Below are 26,361 nucleotides of genomic sequence, written 5' to 3'. Positions count from 1 at the left end.
CTCCATCGTCACGTCATAACACTCTCCAAGTCACGTCACGTGACCATTGTCTGAGGCGAAAACTTAATGGTTTGAGTCCTTAATTCATTAAGACTTCAACTCCAACTTTCTATAAAGCTTTTAGGGACTCCAAAGGCTCATAAAAGTGTCAAATTTATGGACATGCATGCTCCATGCATTTCCTTTAACCAACATAGGTCAAAAGGCAACAAAATGACCTAAAACCCATGCAAGTTCCACAATCCACACCCAATCCTTAAATCCATAAGATATGATGCTCTATGGACTTTGGATGACCATAAAGTTGCCAACTTTATTCCATCCATTCACTCAAATCAAAACCATGAACCAAAAGGGACTAAAACAACTTAGATCTAAGAGAATAAACCATAAAGGTAGAAGCTTGAATCATTACAAATGGTCCATAAGGTGATATCAAAGAGAAAGTGTTTTTTACTTGATCCTTGCACCAATTCTCTTCCTACTTCCTTCAAAGAGCACCAAAATCACCCAAAATGAGCCAAAACCACCAAGATGGACTAGGTTTAAGATTTATGAGGTTCGAGAGAGATGGAGGCTGAGAAATGAACCATAGATCCGAGTTTAGGGTGCTTAAATACGAAGGAACCCTTAAAAGATTATGGGCTTGGGCTGCAGCCCTTGTCACGTCGTGACCACCTCCAGATGCACGATCTTCATTTGGCTGGTCACATCGTGACCTACCCATGGTCATGTCGCGACACATGATTTTTCCTAAAAATAATGCATTTGAATCCTTTAGGCCCTACTCTGATCCAATTTGAAAAACGGATGTTACAAAATAGCTGTTAATGTTAACTTTTAGCACAGTAAAACATTTATAAACTATAAAAATGGTTACTCGACTTTACACAAAATTGTAAATTTGGTTCAGTTTTGTATTTTATTATATGGGTAATCATATTTAGTGTTTTTTAGTTATTAATATATGTAAAATGATTTTTTCCTCATGTTCACTCTACTTTTTTTTTTATATATAAATTGAAATAGAACACACACCTTTTTCCAATAAGCCACCACAAGTCTTCAATGTCTTCTCATAACCCCTTTTTGTTTACCATCATTATTCATTTATGACTAAAAAAATGATTTGGTGGAAAAACAATCACCCAGGTTGTTGAATATATAAAAGGGGTGGGTGATGTATAAAGATAAAACAACCAAAAATAAAGACTTATAGTTTTACAAGTAGGGGATATGAACGATGATTATGACCCCAAAAGAGGTAGAAATATAAACGATGATTAGAAGCACCAGAGAATGAAAAAACATGAAAGGAGATGAATAGGTTGATCCGTCTATATTTAGTATTTATATAAATTATAAATAACTAAATGAAACAAATAAAATCTAGTAAGAAAATTACTTTTCATGTATTTGATGGGTTTTGGCTATAAGAACATCCTATGTGCTCATACAAACCCTAATGCTTGGATCTAGGCTTCTCTATTGTACATGCAAGTTATCCAAGACTATAAACCCTAATTCTAGCATTCAGGTAATCATATTAACATGAGAGTAGGTTTAAGATATTACCTTAATTGTTATGTAGCAATAACAATCTCAATTCCTCCTTGTATTGACTTTAGAAAGCTTAGAGTCACAAATGTCACTCCTCTAATGGTTTACAAACACCAAGAGCAAGAGGATGAAGAGGAGAGAGGATGGAGGCTGCCCAAAACGTGTCCTAACCCTAGAAGAGAAGTTACCCACGTTTTTGAGCCTTAAGGGTTCTATATATAGTGAGGCTATTAGGGTTATCTAACAAGGAAACCCTAATTTGGATGCTTAAGCCCTAAGCAACCAATGGACCCCTTTCTTTAAGGTCTTGGACGATTTCTTATGGGTTTCCCCATAGAATTCGTCCACTCCTTAATATAAGGCAATCCATGGCCCAAATTGCAGTTATCTTATAATTACAATTCCAGTCCCTTAAGTTTAATTAATCTCTTTTAGTCACACAACTAATTACCAATTAATTATTGACCAATATTAATTAAACAATATGATTTCTCCTTTAATATATTATTCTCATAATATATTAATAAATCATATTTAATCCTTTCTCTCCATAATTCATCCTATCAAGTTGCTTTGGTGAAGGCAACCCAAAAGGACCATGCACCATCGGGTCAAGTACATACCAAAATAGTTATGGACTTAGACACTAATCCAACAGTCTCCCACTTGGATAAGTCTAATAACTATTATGCAAATGACTTCAGATCCTGATCTGCAATTGTAGCTTTCCAAAGCCGTTGTCAACTCTGATCCTATCAGATACGCGTGTCCTTTAGATAAGGGATCATATATTCCTCCATTCTAGATATCGTATAAGACATGATTTCAAATCATTCTCTTTGTACTATTTCTCGACTTCCGATTTATGACGACTGACTAATTGAACAAATCAAATTAGCCCTAGTCCGGCCGAGCATTTACGTTTGTCATCACTAAATCATCGAGGGGCCCAAAGATATCGCTTTTATCCTACTTTGGATAAAAGGAACGGATAAACTTTGATTCAATGCTTGCTTGCACTCACTCACCGAGTCACACACAACAATATGTTTTATAACACCAAGTTACCAGTGCGTTTACATATTATCAATGTGCAACCGATTTGCAAGATAAAACTCACACATCTCGGTTTCAAGAATATAAGATGTTATCGTCTCACCAATCACTTGTGATACAATTCATGGAGTGATCCAAGTGAGCGTGGGTTTAATCCAATGCTCAAATCATATTCATAATCACTCATGAACGTTGCAGCAAACATTTGCTTATGTCTAATGCTCTTTAGACAATCCACACACCAATTCACGACAGTCTTCATTCATACCTACTTCCAACATATGAACGACTGTGGCCCGTTCGAATAATTTGACTGTTCTAAACCAATTAAATTATTCAGGAAGTCAAAACATGCAAAGTGAAACACAAGAATAATACTAATCTCATATGGCCTCAACCCTTTGAGCATAAATAAAACACCTTTTATTTATCACCATATCGATTACTCATTATTTGTCGTTTCGGGTAATCAACTTCTTACTTGAATTATTACACTTGTCCCATGCTCTTATCATGCACACAATGTTTACCTATGGTTCTTACTTTGTGAAATAGATCAAATGAACACATTTCCAATCATACTCATTTCACAACTCCCAATTCTTTTCACAAGTGAAAGAATATCAAATTCTTGCCACTTATGGAATATGCTAGATTCTAACATTTTATGTAATGATCCTTTCGTAATATCACTGCACTAAAGTCACAAAGACTATTGCCAACGATATTACAAAGTCCTCTATTGGAGATTGTTACAATACAATTCCTTAGATATGATGTCTCTCACTCAAAGAACATTCCTTTGAACATCCTTTTGCATAAAAGTTTCTAATCTAGACATAGATTTTCAATATTCAATTCCCAATATGGACACATTTCCATATTTTCCATATGACAACTCATTCTTAATAGAATCTTATCTATTCATAATAATGTCGATATGGTCCATCCAATATGGAAACATTTCCATATTTTCCAATACTATACTTCCAACTACTCACAAGCGACCAATCCTCGGCGAACTTTGGATTGTCCTTTGATAGTTGTTTAATTATTTTAGTCAAAACCAATTCTTGTCCTTTTTCCCTCTAAATGCGCTGGACATTTGGAAAATTTTAGAATGGTAAAATATTCTAGCATTTGCAATCGATCCAATACCTGAAGCGTATGGGACACGATGCAAAATGTCTTACATAAAGATTTAATACTTCATCAATCTTCTGCCATAATGTTTTATTTGCTATGTTCTCAAAATTTGAATTGTGAAGAGGAATTTCGTAATCATAATCGAAATTTTAAGAACACACTATGTTTCTTGACTAAGTTATTAACATTCCATAACCTAAGCCTTTAGATTTGAAATGAAGAATAATATTCTCTCCCTTAATTATAGCAAAACAACTTTACAACCCTTACGACTTTGCAAGGTATAACTCTTGTTTTCTATAATTAATATTGCCAACTTGCAATACGTGCCTTAATAATCATACAATCATAACATTTATGCTCCCACTATCATGATGATTATTATAAACATAACACGTATGCTCCCACTAGCTTTGACATGTATTCAGAAACAACTTAACTTTCAGAAAAACAATGCTTATTGAATTTCTTAAGTTCATGTTTCTAATACTTAGTGCTTTGATAATCTTTTATCAAGGCTTCTTGAACTTATACACCTTTGCCTTAGATAGTTCATATGCGTGTCAAAACAATTGCCAAACCTCACAATTCAAATTATGGAAAGGGATACCGTAACCATAATCGAATTCGAGAATGTAATTTTACAATCACTATCTTCTTAAAATCTTTCTTAGTGAAAGTATTTCCTCACAATCATTTTCGTGAAGGAGGAAATCTTATGACACTTAGATTTAAACGGTGTATTTGTTCATCTCCATTCAAATTCATATGGATCGAACTTTCTTAATCTCGATTTCTTGCCTTATGGTAGCACAGCTGCCCACCACGTCTTCCAAGTAGTTAAGCAGCTCACCCTTTCCTATCAACGTACCTTTCATTGATTAAGGTGCCTTGCCTTTTATGCGTTCAAAATGAGAACTCATAGAACTCACATGCATAATTAACTTAATTGGAATAGCACAGAAACAAAATAATGTCAACACGATAGGTTGTAAACCTCAACTCGTGTGCTAGTAATGATCGATAAGGTCTATTTTGATTTGTTCTTGAAATCTTTCAAGACCATTAAGACTCCCACTGACTCCTTGACATATAAGATTCTCTTGTCAATAAACATTTTTGACAATTAAATATTCAAGAGTTAGTGTAGCTTTTATCAAAACACTTCATAGACTGGTCCTAGTTGGTCTTTGTCTTATCCAAGACATCACAACTTTCCACTTTTGATGAATGTTATAAACCTTCCTAATACTTATCACTCAATGTCACAATCTTAACTCTAAGACTTGTTTTGGAACGAAGTATGATTGCCTTCTTGATTTGACCATTTCTTCAATCCTTGATTCCTTTTCTTAGACATGCAATTGTACTAAGACTCACTTAGATGATCAATTGAGATATAGTTCTTAATCATTAAGACCTATCATAAAGCATAAAAGCTACTCCCCCTTCTTCTTAGAATGGAGAAACTTTTATCTTTTCTGCCTACTTGACTCTTCTTATTCGTTTTGCTATTGATTTAAACCTTTTTAATCAATTCACAATTACACTTAATCTTATAAGTCTAATCATATTTACTAAACCTTTAGTAAACCATGACGAATTTCTTTGTTACTCTTATGGTGGACTTTGATCAACACACAACTTTGTGTACTTGATCTCCTAGTCCTTCACTTGACACTTTGTCAATGAATTAGTCTAATTTCCAAATATGAAATTTCTCATTCATCGTGCAACCAAGTTGCGTGATTCCAAGTTTCTATCCAATTGAAACTTGGGCGATGAGAAACTCTCCCTACTTGGTAAATTCTCGACCTTTCCATAATTATCATAAATAAGAATCATATCCACTCGTTGTAGAAATATGCAAACATCAATTTTCATAATGATTTCATTGCAAGGAAATAAACAAATAAATAAATCAAAACAAAATTTATTTTATTCATAAAAGCAGCGGAAAACATTTGTCCTTACAATGCAAAATCTATTGAAAACTATGTATTTCAAAAATAAAATTTCTAACAACTATGTCATAACTATCTAAGATCAAAATCTAATCTTCAAGTCCATGCGATCGAGATCCATTTCTTTGTGATTAGATTCATCTTGCTCTTTCATCAAGCTTCCTTTCTTTTCATCGATCATGCAAAACATTCAAATGCAATCTTATCACATTATGTATTAAGAATCAACGAATAGGAACTTAATGGAGTTAGATAGTGGATTTTACCTGAAGCACAACCATACTCTTTGACTCTCCCATCTTCTGGAATCTTCAGGCTCTTAGGGCAGACTTCTATCCAACGCCCTTTCTCTTGGCAGCAAACGCAATTCGATTCTCTTAGAATGTCCTCGGAAACATGGTCGGTTGACTTTCCCAACAAATACGCTCCATTGCTTTGCCAAATCATTTATGATTCAGCAGCAACGAGCATGTAAGTTAGGTCAATGAGGTTATGGTCATGATCCATCATATAATACTTTCTTTTGAACTCATTATATGATTCAGGCAGTGACTGCAAAACCCAGTTCACAGCCAACTCATCCGGGAATGACACACCTAACATTATCAACCTATCAATGTGTGATTTCATTCCTACATTATGGGCACACACGGGTTTACCATCTTCATGTTTCATTTCCAATAGGGCTTTAGTGATTTTGAACCTTTCAATTCTTCGATCTTGTGGGTTAGGGAGAACAATTGGAGGAGGTGGGGGAAGTGAAGCATGATTTCTTGTTCCTCGATCGAATCGTGGAATACCATCTTCATGTGGAATGCTTGTTCCACGGGATTTGGGAAGACCATAGTTGTCGAATTTTGACATCTACAAAACGGGAGAAACAAATTCAAGTTAGTTGATTGATTGAGTCCTTAGTAAATCACCCAAATGAGATACTAAGGCTAGGACCCAACACAATACGCTACAACCTAGAAAAGGGATGCCGTAATCTAGTTGCAGAATATTTGAAGGTAAGTGAATGACGATTCACTAATTTCCACCATGAAAAAACGAAAAAGAAATTTAAGTTTTAAATCTATGAAAACTCCTAGATCCTTTGAGATTCATTGAACATTTCAAAGGCATGTTTAAATCTCGATATGCCCCTCTTGTTTGTGACTGGGATGCCGAGGATCACAAAGCGGGTGTGAATAACCATGCAAACTTACATGGTGACCTCACATGTTTCAGTCACCTATTCGATGTGCCGGTAAACCACACACGCTCCACCGAACTATGACAAACATTGAGTCACCCTTTGCTACCTTTGCTTAGAACCATTTAGTGTGCCGGTAAACCACACACGCTCCACTAACGTCTACGCAAGGGCACAAAGTGTAATTTCATGGAATTGCATCAATTCACTTTGCCTAAGTAACTAAGATTGGGAATTTGAAAAACATTTAGTTACTTTTATACTTCATTATACTTATGATGGAAGGCTTTGTCCTATCCTACCCGTTCGGCTAACGACCCTCCACTAGTCAAGAGTGCGGTGGGTAAGAGTGGATACCCATTCAATCGCCATTTTATAGGCAATTTCCTTAAACACCCCTTATAGACCAGCTTCGTGAGTGAGGCCTACTAACGGTAAGACTGACTTTTACTCATACATATATATAATGTTAGACTTTTAATGTTATATATGGTATAGGGTGTATTTTACAACTTTTAAAATACTAGGTGGTCAAATTTAACAATTATACTTTTAATTCAATTAAATTGTAAACCAAAACTTTTATGGATTTATTAAACCTCTTTTAATTATACACCTTAATTAATTAATAAAACTATAAGGGTGTGATTTGAACTTTTTCAAAACAATACTAGGGTTTTAGAATTTAACATTCCTAATTAAACTTTTAATCAACTTGTAAATTCCAAAACCTGAGGGCAAGTTTTGAAACATTTCAAAACATTAGGTTTAGAATTTAAATATACATCAAAATTAAACTATTAATCAAAATTTAAATTCCAAAACTCGAGGGCAAGTTTTGAACCATTTCAAAACATTAGGGTTTCAACTATTTAAATTTCAAAACTAAACTTTTGAGTTCAAATTTAAACTATAAAACCTAAAGGGGAAAATATGAAACTTTTCATAACACAAGGATCAAATAACAAATAATCTTAATTAACATTTAATCACATAATTATCCATATTTGATTTATTTAATGATTTATTGCAAAACAATTTACCAATTTAATCAAAATAATTAATCAATTATCACATAAGGAAACAAATATTTTATTAATTGATAAATATCTTCAATTAGATCAAGAATATACTCATATATATCAAAAAATTGGATTTATATTGATCTAATATGATAAGGCAAGTATCCTCAAGCAAAAACATCAAGAAATCCCGGTTTTCCCTCATTCTGACCAAGTGACTCGTCGAGTCAGACATGGATTCGTCGAGTCAGCATGGACTCGGCGAGTTCATCTAGAGACTCGGCGAGTTTAGCATGCAGAACCACAAAAAACGAATTTTTTCAACATACAAGACATCAATACAATAGAAACCAATCAAGGCTCTGATACCACTGATGGGTTTTGTCTATAAGAACATCCTATGTGCTCATACAAACCCTAATGCTTGGATCTAGGTTTCTCTATTGTACATGCAAGTTATCCAAGACTATAAACCCTAATTCTAGCATTCAAATAATCATATTAACATGAGAATAGGTTTAAGATATTAGGGTTATCTAACAACCCATGGACCCCATTCTTTAAGGCCTTGGACGATTTCTTATGGGTTTCCCCATAGAATTCGTCCACTCCTTAATATAAGGCAATCCATGGCCCAAATTGTAGTTATCTTATAATTACAATTCCAGTCCCTTAAGTTTAATTAATCTCTTTTAGTCACACAACTAATTACCAATTAATTATTGACCAATATTAATTAAACAATATGATTTCTCCTTTAATATATTATTCTCATAATATATTAATAAATCATATTTAATCCTTTCTCTCCATAATTCATCCTATCAAGTTGCTTTGGTGAAGGCAACCCAAAAGGACCATGCACCATCGGGTCAAGTACATACCAAAATAGTTATGAACGTAGACACTAATCCAACAGTATTAAATAGGGGTGTTTAAAATCGGATATTTGAATTTTCGGACATCCGGAATTTCGGATAATCGGTTTTTGATATCTGAATCTGAAAATTCGAATACGGATTCGGATATCAAAACGGATATCTGAAATCTTTGTGTTTTATATTGCAAACTTTCATTAGCTTCCACTCCATTAATAAATTAATAGGATTTAACTAACATGTAAACTTCCATTACCATTAACAATATTGATAATTGTTCATGTAAATGGTATGTTCTTATAGATAAAATTGTACAAACATATTAACCAAACCATGAAATTCACTATTTAGTCTTTATATAAAGAGACAAATACTTATAGATGTAGTAATTAAGTTGAGATGACAATCGACTTTGAAACTCAACCAAACCCATTAAACAATACCAACTAAATAATAAAAATAAACAAATAAGACAATTCAAAGCACATGAATGTGATTTAGCACAAGACGGTCGCACAAAAATCATCAAAATACCAAACATATTATCAAAGATTATAGGTCCATACATGAGACACATACATATATACATGAACCATATTTGCACTATGTATTATTTTTACAATTATAAAAACAACCATCCAAGATATTAAAATATATTTAATAAATAAATAAAACACCGAATATCAGATATCCAAAATATATGAATTTCTTTGAAATTGCTATCTGTATCTGAATCCGAAAATTCGAATATCCGAATTATAAATATTCGAAATATCAGGTATCCAAATTTTTGGTTCGAATTTTGGGATCGGGTTTCAGATTTCGGATACTTTTGAACACCCCTAGTATCATGGACCAAAATCACAAAGATGCAATTCTCTATATATCAAAATGGAAATTTAGATCATAATTGCTACTTAAACCATATGGACTGTTTAGGGTTGAATGAGTCATAGTGGGTAGGAGGAGGAAATGGATGGAAGGGATGAAAGCAAGAGAGAAAGAGAGGGGTTTAGCGGTTTGAGGAGCGGGGAGACAACTCAAAGATGAAAAGTTGAAGAAGATGGGGTCGGCGGTTTTGAGGTTGGATGGGTTTGATACCCTCCGCCTAGGGTTTAGCGGTTTCGATAGAAGGAGGGAAACGACTCCTTCCTTCCTTTAAGAATTTTTATTTAAGTCTCTTTAGTATGTTACTTACACCTAATAAGGGGTGATTTTTGTAATTTTCTCTACCTATACTATAATCTGACTACTTTATGAGAGAGAGAGAGAGGGTATTTCGTTTTAGAGGACTCGCCAAAATGTTGAAATTTCCCCCTTTTAAAACCATTGCTACCATGATCTCTTCTCCATATTCTTCCTTCTTGCTGCCTCGGAAATCTTCTTTCCCTCCAATGCCGTCTCTCGCAGCCGCTAGTGTTTTCCTCCACCCTCTTTCGTCTGCCGCTATGGGCGACGATTCCAGCATGGATGCTGTCCAGCGACGTCTCATGTTCGATGACGAGTCGGTTTTCTCTTTTTGCTTAATCAAATGATCATGCCCGTTTTGTTTCTATTTTATACAAGTTTTTTGCTGAAGTTTATTTTTAGGTTAATAATTTTCACTCTGGCTTTTGAGACTGATAAGTCAAAATTGAGTGCGTGAGATTTTGAATACAATAATTGTATCTCCTCTGTACCAGTTAAAATGGAGAAAGAGAGCTAAACTCTCCTGGAGTGACCATTTCTAACCACTGCTTGTAGCTTCACTGTACCTGTTAAATATTGAGATTCAATTTCTCGTAGCTTAGTGTTGATTGCGCATTTATAAGCCATGATACTTATATAAAATTGTTTTAAACCTCTCATTCTTAGTGTTTGTTTTGTTTCTTACAAATTTCTGCAGATGCATTTTGGTGGATGAGAATGACAAAGTGGTTGGCCATGATACTAAATACAATTGTAAGTATGATTTTGCTTGTCTGTTTTGGATTTCTTTATTCTTCTCAAAGCACATATTGTACATAAGATTTTTCGCACTTTATTCTTCCCATCTAGTTGAATTCTCTGTTTGTAGTCCTCAAATCTTTGTGTAGAAAAAGTAAACTATTAAGGATGTATAATAGGTAAAAAGGAAAGTTTGTTTGGTATATGGCTCCTAAACTATCCGTGTGTAGGGGACAAATTATGATTATGTGTACATTTCATTGATAAATTGACAATCTTGTGAATAAACTTTTAATGTTTGTGCTGCAATAGTTAAGTTAATCATTATAATCTTGTTGTCATGATTGTAATTAAGAATTAGTGAATAAACAGGTCATTTGATGGAGAAGATTGAAAAGGGAAATATGCTACACAGAGCATTCAGTGTGTTCTTGTTCAACTCGAAATATGAATTACTCCTTCAGGTATATATATTGATTACATATGTTTCTATGATGTTAAGCAGTATTTCATTCAATTTTTTTTTTGCAAAAAGCAATAAAGGAGGTGGAACATTGAGAAAGATTGATTGATTAAAATAATATTCAAATATTTTCTAATTAACCATCTTTGTAAGAAGATAGTTTTGGTGTTACGACATTTGAATTGAATTGATTTGGTTTAAATTGGAGTTTTTAATATGCGATATGTATCTATCTGCAGCAACGTTCTGCAACCAAGGTGACTTTCCCTTTGGTATGGACAAACACGTGTTGCAGCCATCCACTATACAGGGAGAGTGAGCTTATTGACGAAAACGCCCTTGGTAATGCCGTGCGATTCACTATATAATATATATATGTGGTTACGTTAGGTATTTAATTTTGTTGTATGAAATATGAATCAGGGGTGAGGAATGCTGCACAGAGGAAGCTCCTGGATGAACTCGGCATCCCTGGAGCAGATGTTCCGGTTGATGAGTTCACTCCATTGGGTCGCATTCTATACAAGGCCGCATCGGATGGAAAGTGGGGAGAACATGAACGTAAAATTTATATCTTTTGGAGAACTTTTTTTTTTTTTTTTTAATAAAAAAGTTTTGACATTTTTGACCTCTATAAATAACCTGCAATTATGCAGTTGATTACCTGCTGTTTATGGTACGTGATGTTGGTTTGGATCCGAACCCAGATGAAGTGAAAGATGTAAAATATGTGAACCGGGAAGAGCTGAAGGAATTGGTAAGGAAGGCGGATGCTGGTGAAGAGGGTGTGAAGCTGTCCCCGTGGTTCAAATTGATTGTCGATAATTTCTTGTTTCAGTGGTGGGATCGACTCCATAAGGGAACCCTAACCGAAGCTATTGATATGAAAACAATCCACAAACTCACATAAAAACACTACACTAGTAGGAGAGAGGATTATATGAGATATTTGTTATATGTGAAATTGAAATTCAGATGAATGCTTGTATTTATTTCTATTTGGACAAACTTCAACTTCTTTTTGCTACCTTATCAGAACAATTTCTAGCTGGAGGGCGGGGAAGCAATAATATGTGCATGTTTTGCATGCTAATCTTGCTGTTGGTGGAGTTTATTTTTATTTATAACTCAGATTCTACTTTCTTTTTAATTGCTCGAATGGGGTAATGTTTTAAAAAGTTTGGTAAAAGGAAAATTTGGTTGAAAAGATTTATAAATTGCTTTGTTAAAAGGATTAGATTATTAGTGTAGCACAAAAGATTTTATAAAAAATAGTTAGTATATGATGATATTTGTTGCATTAATGATGGTTTATTGATGTTGAACATGTTAATGCTACTCTAGTGACCGATTCTTTGTGTCATCGTACCCTGATCCAAGCCGACTTGATATGAAGCCCCGAGCAATGAAAAAAAATCAGGCCTTCGATTTTTCTTTTAACAAAAAGATCTGGAAATTTTTATTAATTAAAAAGATATTACAATAACCAAACTCGACTTCGGCTCATTTAAAATTATAAAAGCTCGAGTGAGTGGCAGACGCAGACTGTTTTAGGAGGGGTGTCCCTCGTACTTCAAGCGGGTGCACCTAATAGAAAAAAAAAAATACACTGCGTGCCGGAAATTGAGCAGTGGTCCGGGACCCCAAATGCCCCACTAAGGTCCGCCACTGAGTGTAGCTCGATTTGAGCCTTATACATAAAACTCGAGCTCGACTTGTGAACAATCCAACAGACTCAAGTGAGGGCGAGCTCGACTCGTTTTACAAAACAAGCCTAAACAAACGAAAGCTCGGTTCAAGGCTCGAACACTACTTTCTATCAAGCAAGCCTAAAAAACCAAGACTTAAATAACTAATTATAGAGGAGTAAATTACACAAATGTTCCCTATGGTTTGGGGTAATTTGCACGTTTGGTTCCTAACTTGTTTTTTTAACTCGGAAAGTCCTACTGTTTGTTTTTGTTGCGTGCTTGGTCCCTGTCGTACTTAAAAGACTATTTTGCCCTTGATTTTTTAATTTATTTAAATAAACACACCCTCAACCCAACTTCCACCTCACCGTACCTTACCTTACCTACCTCACATTATTTAAATAAATTACAAAAATCAAGGGAAAAATAGTCTTTTTAGGTAAAAGACAGGGACCAAACGCGCAACAAAAACAAACTGTAGGGACCTTCCGAGTTAAAAAAATAAGTTACGGACCAAACATACAAATTACTCTAAACCATAGGAACCATTCATATAATTTACTCATTATAAAATATTGAACTAACTTATTTTTAGCTTCAGCTCATTTTTTTTATTTTCAATGAAAAAAACAAAGAAAATAATATTTAATTTAAAGCATATCAATAAAGTGAATGTGACTAGCTTTATTTAATTGAATTGTATTTTTTTTGAACGACAAATACAAATATATATTAAACTACTCCTAAATTATTCCACATATGTCCACAATGAGACTTGAAACCTCAAATTTTATATTTATACCTTGTCCCTTTCGTTTTGTTTGAGTAGCGACGTTGGATAATTTCCTTCTCAAACAAATGTTTTTCCAAACATAAAAATCTCTATATTTATTCATCCCCCCACCCCCCATATATATATATATATATATATATATATATATATATATATATATATATATATATATATATATAAAGAGAGAGAGAGAGAGAGAGAGAGAGAGAGAGAGAGAAAGAGAGAGTCAGGTTCAAATGTGGATTGATATCTATTGTGCGGACGTGTGGACAATGCTATTCTGTGAGAATGACAAAGAAAAATATGTTGTTTGATAATGTGAATACATTCAATCTTACATCACTATTGTCATTATCACGCATTATCACTAATTAAATCGTCTATAAGGTTATTATAGATTTTTTTTATTATTCTCATTCTATCAGAATGTTGTCAGAATGTATAGTGAGTCGTATTTTGTAAGAATGAAAATGAGTGAAAAACGATGCGTGAGAACAAAATGAATAAGAATTAGCGAGTATGCATGGAAATGACAATAGTCGTGTGAGGTTGAACGTATTCACATTACTAAACAACTTATGCTCTTAGTAATTCTCATAGAATAACATTGTCCAAATGTTCGCACAATAGTTGTTCATCCACATTATAACCTAGCCTTATATATATATATATATATATATATATATATATATATATATATATATATATATATATATATAAGATTCAAAGCTTTGTAACTAAAATGTGTTAGTCGAAAGTTAATTAACATAATAAAAAGGCATATAAAAGTGGGCCCCCTAGATATTTGGGGGACCTAGGCCATTGGCCCATTACTCCCTATTGATACAACCCTGATTGTATATTGATCGTGGGAGGGGGGGAGGGGGGGGGGGGGGGGAGTTCCTAGTGCATGTTTGATAATTTAGTCGTTTATATATTGTATTTCTTTAATGTGTTCTTTTATAAAGAGTCAACTTTGTAACCACTTTTAGGTGGTTGCAGTTATGGGCTCTCTAACTTTTCAATTATCTTGTATATGGTGTGTATTTCATTATTTCCATGTAACTAACTCTAAGTAAGATACTTTTAAGAGTAGGTCTAGTGGTTATGTAGGTGTCTGTCAGTATATACCTCATCTTATGTCCTAACTATGCATGTGGAAAGATGTGTTATCTTAAGTTACATTGTGGATCCTTAAAAATACATAACATATTTATAATTTGATGTAGTGGTATTAGATGTTTGTTTGTATCTAAAAATGCTAAAATATATAGTATATTACAATTTTGTTACAACATATTTATTTGTGGAAAATAGATAGAAATATGGAGACTCATTATACAAATAAATATTTTTAGATTTTTTTTAAGAAATACAGATCTTGAGATTTTTTATTCATATATGATTATTTGATAATCATATATGAATAATCAAAATAGAATGGACATGTTTCAATCATCATATATGATTTAATCAAAACTAAATAAAAATATTCATGGATAAATCATATATGATTATTCTTTTCCTTTTGATTATTCATATATGACTGTCGAGTAATTATTTATGAATAAAAAAATCTTAAAATCGTTATTTTTTTTAAATCTCAAGCATATATATATATATATATATATATATATATATATATATATATATATATATATATATAGAGAGAGAGAGAGAGAGAGAGAGAGAGAGGAAGAAAGAGAGAAATAGAGTCCATGTGCGTGTGTGAGGAGTGGTTCAAATTCTTAAAAGTTACAAACTCTAGTAATCAGCTATTCACAATTATTAAACTCTAAATACAGGTCATTCACGTTTTTTTTTTTTGTAAAAAGGGCAAAATCATCATTTTTACATTCTAATATATCCATTCATACTCTCATTAATACTTTAATACAATCATGCTTATACTAATCAATAGTTTTAGACACTAATTCATACACTCATTCATAGTTTAATGCATTTATTTCATACTTTCATTCATAGTTTCATACATTCATTTATAAACTCCATCATAGTTTAAAATACACTCATTCATTTATAAACTCCCTTATATTTAAAATACACTCATTCACAATACATTCACATTTTAATAAAAAAATAAGGAAATAAAAAAGCATTCACATTATTTATAACACACATAGAATCATAGATATGGACATAAGAAACAACGGGTGGTAGTTAGTGGTGGTGGTGTTAAGGTTTGAGTTTAAGTTCATGAGGGTTTTAGAGAGTTTTTGAGTGGAAAAAAACTGTAATGTCTGGTTCCTGGTATGCATTTAATTATAACTTATTAATCTTTGTAGAGCTACTCGACGAGTCAGAAGCCTCAAACTCGTCGAGTAGAAATCAGAATGGATGCGGGTTTGAAGCAATTTACTCGACGAGTTGAGAGCCTCAATTCGGCGAGTAGGTCTGCCAGAATGAAACCCTAACTTCGGGGTTTTACACCCTATTTAAACATCTTAATCCCCACTTGCTGGCCTCATTTACAGCCTCCAAGTCCCAAACCCTAATCCACGAAACCTAAGTGCCTTGTATGAGCTTGTGAGTTGTTTTTGAGTGAAGATTGTGTGTTTTGAAGCTTGGTGAAGAAGGAGGAGCTTGGAGATTCAAAAGGAAGCTAGTAGATCCAGAAACAACATCTCATCCTCTTCATTTTCTAGTAAGCAAGTCTCAACCTTTCTTAATAGCTTGTTAGATCTCCTTGTTATCATTTTATGGGGTTTTTAGTTCAAGAAACATGATCTCTGGGACATGGACATCCCAAGTGGATATACTTTCAGATCTATGACCTTGAGGGGCTCACATGGCATAAAGGCCATGCATGGGAGGAAAGTCAGTAAGTTTACATGTTCATGGAGCTCTAAGATTCTAGATCTTAGTGAATATGCCTTAGTTTGCAGTATGGATGGATTGTGGACCAAGATCTAGGTCCTAAAGGGTTAGGGTTTGAGCTAAACCCATGAAATAGAAGTATTAACAGGTAAATTTGGAAACTTTACCCTTAAAAGGACGTTTTTAGTATGCATGAAAGATAAGAAGCTTAGATCTGAAGAGTAGGGGCTTAATCCTTTAAGAAAGCCCAAACAGACCGAGGAACTCATCGAGTCCATAGAGGAACTCGACGAGTTGAGTCATTTTGTCCCGATTTTGTACCAGGTAGAACTCGACGAGTCTGAGAAGGGACTCGACGGGTTGACTCGTTTATTGCGACTACGAGTAGCAGAGGAACTCGACGAGTCAAGGGGATGACTTGACGAGTTGGGTAGCGATTTCAGCACTACTGATTTATAGAACTCGACGAGTTGATACGTTAAATCGGCGAGTTGGGTCAACCCAAAACATTGACTTTGAACAGGGGTAAAGTAGTCATTTTACCCTAAGAAAGATTTTAGATATTGATTAAGTGTTATTGTGATTATATTAGCTGGGGAGTCGCCGAAGATGCCAATAGAGATCCCTTACCGAGAGATTCAGTAGCCAACTTTATGAGGTAAGTTTTCCTCCAATAGGAATGTGTCGAAGGCACCAATGCCGGCTCTTTTATGTATGTAAGCGTATGTCGGACTTAGGTCTGATGTCGGGGTTAACCCGATGTAGATTGTATGTTTACGGACTTTGGTCCGATGCCGGGGTTAGCCTGATGTAGATTGTATGCTTCCAAACTTCGGTCCGATGTCGAGGAAAGCCTGAGGAATGTTTTGTATGCTTGATGTCTTCGTGATTCTTGCATGTGTACGTTATATGTTACAGGCTTCGGTCTGATGTTGGGGCAAGCCCGAGGAATGTTATGTTTATGTCAGGGACGGTCTATTGTTTTTTACTACTCGGGGTGACTTACGAATTTTATGCCCTTATATATAAAAAATCAAAAGTCAAAAGTGCAATAAAATTTATAATCAAACAAAGAATACATACAAAAACCTACAAAAATCACCTAAAACAACACCATCAAATATATCTTATATGCGACTAACACATTGAGGAACTGATCTATTTTTCTTGCATACTCCATTTATTAAATATATGTCAAAAGACTTTCACCTTTGTATGTTTTGTGGCAAAACTTGTAATTCAATAAATAAACCAATTCATTCAAAATCATATTCTTAACCATTTGTAAAATTGGACACAAGATTTAAACAATGTTTTTTAGTTCATCATCAACTAAAATAACTAATTTGGAAGCATCCAACAAAAAACCAAATACAAAAATCAGAAGTTCAATCAGTCTCCTGATTCACATCACAGAAACGAGAAACAAGAACAAAAAAGTTAAGAAATGAACTTTAGAAATTTATAGCAGAAGCAAACCATAGTAGTAAGAAATTTACCTGAAACAAACCACAAATATTAGATACAAGATTTCGAGCTTAAACAGGGGAGAAATCCAAGCTCAAGCAAAGGAGAAAGACGCTTTTTTAGGGTAATCAAACTCCAACATGCAAAAATAAAAAATCCAACTCCTAAAACAAACCACAAAAATCATATTAATAAAAGATAGATTCATGGAAGCAGATTTCAAGCTCAAACATAAAGTAAAATCGAAATCAATAGAAATTGTAACTAAAGCAAACCTCAGAAAGCCAAAGTCTTACCTGGAGCATATCTCACTAATCAGACATAAACCAACAAATTTCGAACACAAACAAATGAGAAGTTGAACCTTTAAAGTTGATCAAACTCACAGGTTTATTCTACTGTAATCAAATTCCAACATATACAAACCACACTCCTGAAAAAAACCACAAAAGTCAGAAATCAGACCCTGGCTGCAGGCATAAGAGAGATTAAATACATATTAATACAAATCAAACCGAACCAAATCAGTTGAAAAGAAATCAGAAATCGAGATATCTACTATAAATGAAATCAAACAGGTAAAAATCAAACTCCTTACACAACACAAACCAAGGTCCACAAAAACAGATTAAGAGGTGAAGATTGATGGCAACAGGCTTAGAAACAAATTAGAAAAAGACTAAGAAAAATAAAACTCATCAAAATCAGTTCAAGAGAAATCAGGTCAAAAAATCCAATAATACCTTTTTCGATTTCCACTTTCGTTGCCAGTTTTGCTTCAGGTTAACACTTAACTGGTTAAGAAAATCAAACAATCATAGATCGAACTCCAACTTGCAAATCTGAAATCGCATTACTATGAGATTATTGAGAATTTTGGATGATGGATTAAGTGCAACACAAGTTTAGAGAGATATAGAATGAGAATAATGAGTAGAAATCGGATGTAGAGGGCTTCTCGATCTCTCAATCTTTAACGTTTTTCTTAGGGCGATTCCCGATCTGGCGATTCCAATTCTAAAGGTTCTTCAAGTTCACTTATTTGGCGTTCAAGAAGTCCCGCTCTTGCAAGACGTGACTGCCTTCTTGGCTTCTCGGACTAAATTTTTGGGCCAAAGATAATATACATACAATAACTCAATGGACTTAATTTATGCCCCCTTAGTTTGATGCCCTGGGCCTAAGCCCAACTCGCCCATGTATTGGGTCAGGCCTGGTTTATGTTATGTGCTTATGTTATATGCTTGTTGATATGTTATATGTATACCAGACTTCGGTCCGATGCCGGTTGGGGCCCGATGTAGTGGGCAAGGCCCAATGTATGCTATTATGTGATTATGTGTATGGTATATGGTAGTTTGGGGAGACTCACTAAGCTTCATGCTTACAATTTTTAGTTTTGGTTTCAGGTACTTCCGCTAGCAAGGGGAAAAGCTCAGGATGACTGCATGACACACACCACAACTTTTAGCTTAGGATGATTTACTCTGATGTTTTGTCACATGATTTTGATATATTGACAGTTTTATATGATAATTTTGAGATACATGACTTACGATTTTATATGATGAAAGACGATGATGGTTTTTATTTATATTTTTAAACGAAATTTTTGGACCGTATTTTTGGGATGTTTCAAAAACATTTGATTTTAGATTTGATGTTAGGCTTTTGATGCTAAGGTTTCTAAAATGGCCATTATGTGGGGTTTTTTTTGGCTATCAATCAAAACTTAAAAAAAGGCTTATATCGGTTTTTTAGAAGGTTTCTAACATTTAACAGTTCTTATTTGAACTTTCTCTCTCTCTCTCTCTCTCTCTCTCTCTATATATATATATATATATATATATATATATAATACTATATTATAAAACATATTAGTCATATCTTGAATTTTAAAACGTATAAGATACAATAACTTTTATATAAATCAATTATGCATAAATAATCCAATAATACTTGCCAAAAATTTGAAGACTTGAATTAAGGAAGGTTGCTAAAAAATTAAATTTGGAGCAAAATGAAAAATTTAAAATATTAATTCATGTATATAAATTAACTTACATTTATTAAATTAGAAACCAATATTAATTAATTTACACCAATAGCATAAACAAACAATATAAATATAAGTTATAAATATAAATATTTTATAATAAAGTGGTATTTTTTTATTACATAATAACTAATAATAAAATCTAATAATTATTTTCTCATAAGAAACAATTAATGAAAAAAATTATTTATCGTCGTCGTTTTGTGTGAGCATATATATATATATATATATATATATATATATATATATATATATATAGAGAGAGAGAGAGAGAGAGAGAGAGAGAGGTAGGTAAGGTTCACAAGAGAACCATTATAAATTACAAAACCAATGAACGAACTTATCTTATTTTATTTTTAAAGCATTTTAGAGCTTATTTTTTATCATAAAAAACAAAAAATACTGAAATTGATAATTTTTTATCATTTTTCCAATGGTATCAAATTCGATAAAAAATTTACTTTTTTTTTTCCGTCAAACTTACAGTGTAAATCTGAATTCACACATTGAATTTGGAAAAATATATAATTTATTTTTTAGCATTCACGATGTGAAGTTATGAATTTAAATATTTTTAGTTTTTTTTCGATAAAAAGTAAGCTCTAAAACTTGAATATATATATATATATATATATATATATATATATATATATATATATATATATATATATATATATATATATATAGTTCCGTTGAGATTCAAAATAAAATAGACATATTGAGATTCAACCTCAACCAGATAATTCACATCTGCCGCTCTAACCCTTCCGGCATATCGGCACGGTGGGTTAGTTAGAATTATAAATGCTTATGTAGCGTCGTCCGTTCTTTTCACCTCTGCTACCTTCCTCACCACCATAATCGCCACCACCACCACCACCACCACCAGCCAACCCCCCATTGCAACCTCTGTCACTTATACCACCATCACCTCTACCACCACTACCTCTTCTTGCACCAACTATTATAATCATATATGTAACATCCGGATTCCCAGGTATCCTATGTTAAGTATTTATATTGAGTTTATGAGGGGAACTTGGCGATTAGGCACTTTGACTCGCCGAGTGGGACCGCGCATTTTTGGTCTGATTTAATGAAGGACTCGGCGAGTCCACACTGTTTAATGAAACCTTAAATCCTCGGGTTTGGGACCTATTTAAGGACCCTTATAGCCCCCATTTGCGGCTACCAGACTCTTGAGAGAAACCCTAATAGTGCCTGAGCGTTTGTGAGAGAGAAGAAGCCATTATTGGACCTTTGTGGGTTGTTTTGTAAGAAAGAAGGAAGGAGGACAATCAAGGAGGGTTGAGGAGCTCAGATCTATTCCCCCATTTCACCATAGGAGGCTACTGGAGGTACTAATCTGTGTTCAAACTCATGTATTTGGTGTTCTAGTTGAATCTAGGGCTTTCTTATGCCTTCTTTGGCTTGGATTCGAAGTATGTGAGGTCCTAAGGTGGAGTTCCTATTAGATTTGGACCTTAAGAGGTCCAGAGAGTCCCATCCATCTTGCTTTTTGCTATTCCATTTGAGTTATGTCTTTAGGTTGCCATTTTAGGGGTTATTTCACCCAAAGAAGCTTTATGGTCATTGCATGAGTGTAAAGGTCGGACGTTTACGTGATTATAGTGTTTGGGAAGACCAGATCTATGGATTAGAGGAGCAGATCTGACCTCAGGAGGTCATTTGGGTTTGAGCATGGCGGCAACTCGCTGAGTCCATAAGTGGACTCGACGAGTCGAGTTGGGGTTGCCCTGCGATTCGTGTCAAATGTAACCCGTCGAGTGGAAGGATGACTCGACGAGTCAAGAGAGGCTGAAAGGATTCAGAGAACCCGCATGGACTCGCCGAGTCGCCCATGTGAACTCGACGAGTCGGGTCAAAGTTTGACCATTGACTTTCGTTGACTTTAGGGTTTTGGTCAAGACTGATTCAGGAGAGTTCATGGTAGGGTAGAATGCCTTCTACCCAGTTGTAGAGATGAGATCAAGAGAGAATTCTGATCAGGATGTTATTTGAATAATAGGAGGAGGCTAAGTCGGGACATCGAGAACGAAAGTTTATCCGACTTCATTGAGGCGAGTCTTCTCACTATATTGTACCTGGAAAGGTACCTGTGTGTGACCGAAAGGTCTTATATGCTATGAGATGTATGAGATGTATGTTGTTATGTGATATGTATGTGTTATGACTGTTATGTATGTTATGGACCGGAAGGTCAAGAGGTTCGTACCAGAAGGTCGATATGGGTATGACCGGAAGGTCTACCGGGATTCGGGAAGGAAGTCCCCTAAGATATATGGATCGGAAGATCTTGCAGAGTTATGGCCTGGAAAGGCGTATGTGTGATATGTGATATTTTGGGGAACCCACTAAGCATTTATGCTTACAGCTGTTGTGTTATGTGTCTCAGGTACTAGCGATGACCGTGGGAAGGCGCCGACATGATCCGTACACACTCATAGAGATTATGTTTGATATTCTGGGAATTATTTTGTTATGATAACATTGGATACATTATATTTTGCTATTGTTTGATGATTAAAAGTGTGTTTTAAAAATGAAAAATTGTTTGGAAAATTTACGTTGTTACAATATATGATTACTCAATATATGAACAAACATATATGTATAATTATTTATGATTAGACATATATGTATAAACATGTATGATTATACCTTTCTGTCATATAATCATTTATGATTAGGCATACCCCGTTGCTGCCAGTACGCTGGAGCGTTAGAGCGGAAAATGAGAAATATGTGGTTGAGGTTGAATGTCAAAATCTTTATTTTTTTAATCTCAAATGAATCGTCCTATATATATATATATATATATATATATATATATATATATATATATATATATACACACACACACACACACAAAGAGAGAGAGAGAGAGAGAGAGAGAGAGAGATTGGGTGATGACTCTTTTTAAAGTGAGGACCCGTGAGGACACCTTAGAAAAATTGAAAAAAAAATCTAAAGAAAATACAAATCATAAAATCGAGCATAATACTATATTCGAGAGAAAAAAAATTGGAAACTTTTTTTTTTGCATCATTAAGATTAAAGCATGGATTATTTTTATGATCCATGATTCAATTTTAATGATGCAAAAAAATTCTAATTTTTTTCTCCCAGATATAATATTATGCTCGATTTTATGATTTGTATTTTTTTAAGATGTCTTTACGAGTCTTCACCGAAAATGGAGTCTTTACTGGAACCAATATATATATATATATATATATATATATATATATATATATATATATATATATATGGGACGGTTTCCTTGAGATTAAAAAAAATTAGAGATCTTGAGATTAAACCTCAACCATGTATTCTTTACTTGCCGCTCTAACGCTTCAGCGTACCGGCAACAGCGGACTATGCCTAATCATAAATGATTATATGGCAGAGAGGTATAATCATATATGACTATGCATGTTTATACATATATGCCTAATCATAAATGATTATACATATATGTCTGTTCACAAACTGAATAATCATATATGATTATGACAGTTGGTGGCAGAAAAAGTGGTGATGACAAAGATAGAAATTGTATAAGTAACGTATGTGATAGTGGTGGGGTCGGCTGGTGTGAGAGGTGGTGGTAGGGGTGGTGGCGGTGGGGGTGGTGGCGGAGGATAAAGGAATGGGTGGCGTTGTGTAATCAGACTTGCCGCGCCGGTACGCCGAATGGTTATTGCGGCAAATGTGAAATGTGTGGCTGAGGTTGAATCTCGAGATCTCAATTTTATTTTTAATCTCAACGGAACCTACCCCCTCTCTCTCTCTCTCTCTCTCTCTCTATATATATATATATATATATATATATATATATATATATATATATATATATATATATATATATATATATATATATATATATCGTACATTCTATGTTTGAAAAAATTATGCGATTCTTTATAACATTGAATAGTTGTTATGCTTTGAGATCAAAAGAATGGTAGTGGAAGAAGAATAACATTCTACTTTTTTGTAGTGCTCATTTTTCTTTATCAAAGTCTTAGTTTTTAGCACCTATAGTTATATAAGCACAATAAGTGATGATCATTAGCTTATGTGTCGTCTTATGAAGCATAATACGAATGTTCGAACATTACATATTAATAAAAGCATGTAGAAAATATGAGAAAAATGCCACGAATTATTAATGTACTAGGCGAATGCCCGCGCGTTGCGCAGTGGGATAATTATGTAGTTTAGTATGGTTATATATGGTTTAATGTATTGTGAATTAAGCCATACATAAAACTTGTATGCGATTAAATAACATGTATATTTTTTGATTTACATATTTTTTTTTATCATAATCAATAATGAATTTTTTTTACTATTAGTTTAAAATTTAAAATGTAATTTTTATGTACACATTAGTATCTAATGTAATTAGTTGATGATTGATTAGATATGGATTCTCATTTGTAATCGTCTATTTATGTTGAAGCTCATACAAATACATATTTAACGACTTTTGTTAGTTTTACTATTGAATAGAAAACGGTGCCGTATTTTAAGTAAATATAAAAAATCTCATTCTCAATCTATTTTAAGATAGTGACATATTTTAAGTTAATATAAAAAATCATATTCTAGAACTAATGAAAAGAAAAAACGGAGCCAAAATTTTTAACTATAATAAAGTTGATTCCAATTAAAAAGTGCTCAATCGAAGATAATATCATTCAATAAACATCATAAGATATTATGTTATATTCAAATTACAGACATCATTTTTGTAAGAGTCATTCAAAATATATGAGACTATAGTGCCTAATACAACAATGTAATAACCAAATGACCCTAATATACTTTAAATGAAATATAATTATAATATATTATTTATGCAACTAAATTTCTACACAACATGTGTGATTCGCCTACTATATGGTATTCTTCTAATATATTATATTATAGTATAAACATTATATTTGGAAAACCACTTTGAGTCATATTGTAGTTTATAACATTAAATTTGTGACCGGATGTATTTGACACACATTTGTGTATTTGTATCTATATTATATATTTAAAACAAATATTATATAAACATCCAACCTAAATATTCATCTTCAAGTTTTCTTTCTTCACCACGTAAACAAACTTTTGTTATAAAGCCAAAAATGGAAGAAAAGACACTTAATTATATTATCATGATATAATGTATTTTGATTGGGCTTGTACAAAACATGCATGAGCATATATTATTAATTTATCTCTTGTTTTGGGTAATTGGAATAAGATAGTTTCAAATCTAACGTATCAAACGGATTACCCATTACTAAAGTCTAAAACCCAAAAACTCAAACATGTTCTAATACCATACAAATGCATGATGTTTTAGCAAATTATTATCTCATATGAATTACCATTGATTATGTGTGATTAATTATTAAGAAGGTGAAAAGGTTTGGGAGTTTCAAATGCATGAGGTTTTAGCAAATTATTGTGGGGGGGTTTCAAATGCATGACAATCAAGGGAAAATGCAAGCTTTATAAGTATGTAAGATACTAGTTATGAGATTAATATAATATATGAGTTAATTTAAAAAAACTTGAATATAAAGATCAACATGTTTGAAAGCTTTGAATTTATAAGAAAATAAGAGAATTAATGAGTTATTATAATTGAAATGTTTTTTATCTTTAAAATTTAAACAAATAATTTAAATAAATAAACAAAAAAAAACTAATGAGCCTTAATTTGAGAATTTTGAAATTAAAAGGTAAGTTTATTAATGAAATTGATATCCGTTTATTACTACATTTATTGCAATTATTAGATTAAAATATTATGTTGAATTTAATAAAATAAAAAAAACTCATAAAATGACATGTGGGAAAAAATTAATTTAAAATAACTATAAAATTACATTTGCAAATTGAATGAGAGTGTAACACGTAGCAAAAAAAATATTCATTTATTAGTGTAGATTTGAAAACCTCGTACATTTTCTTCTTGTCAATAAACAAATATGTTTTTACCTTTTTTCCTTTTAAATCAAACCAAATTGCAAGTATTCCAAATAAATGACAAATAAAAGATAAAAAAAATATATTAAACTATCATATTTTTTGGGGGACAACTTTTTTGAAATTGTTTTATCTCATTAGGTTATGGGTAGTGGTCACCACCAACCCATCGAAAAAACGTTGTCACCTCTACGTCACATCAATTTCACCATCAACTTATTAGACATTGAAAATGGTTACCACTTCACAATTTTTTTTAATGATTAAATTAAATAAAAACATAATAAAATA

At 33.1% G+C, this 26,361-nt stretch overlaps 1 protein-coding gene across 1 annotated transcript; it reads left to right on the top strand.

Annotated features, from left to right (window-relative positions):
- The first annotated feature begins 10,068 nt into the window (after positions 1 to 10,068).
- On the top strand, positions 10,069 to 12,303 carry LOC111920960 (isopentenyl-diphosphate Delta-isomerase I). Its single transcript, XM_023916528.3, has 6 exons — positions 10,069 to 10,325; positions 10,707 to 10,762; positions 11,120 to 11,211; positions 11,450 to 11,552; positions 11,634 to 11,771; positions 11,867 to 12,303. Exons 1-6 carry the CDS (start codon positions 10,078 to 10,080, stop codon positions 12,118 to 12,120), a joined length of 891 nt encoding a protein of 296 aa, XP_023772296.2. The 5' UTR covers positions 10,069 to 10,077; the 3' UTR covers positions 12,121 to 12,303.
- The last annotated feature ends 14,058 nt before the right edge of the window (positions 12,304 to 26,361 follow it).

This window comes from Lactuca sativa, chromosome 8 (assembly GCF_002870075.4).
Source record: "Lactuca sativa cultivar Salinas chromosome 8, Lsat_Salinas_v11, whole genome shotgun sequence".
Taxonomy (NCBI): domain Eukaryota; kingdom Viridiplantae; phylum Streptophyta; class Magnoliopsida; order Asterales; family Asteraceae; genus Lactuca; species Lactuca sativa.
Note: the sequence above shows the minus strand (reverse complement) of the source record. Positions and strands in the feature narration are given on the sequence as shown.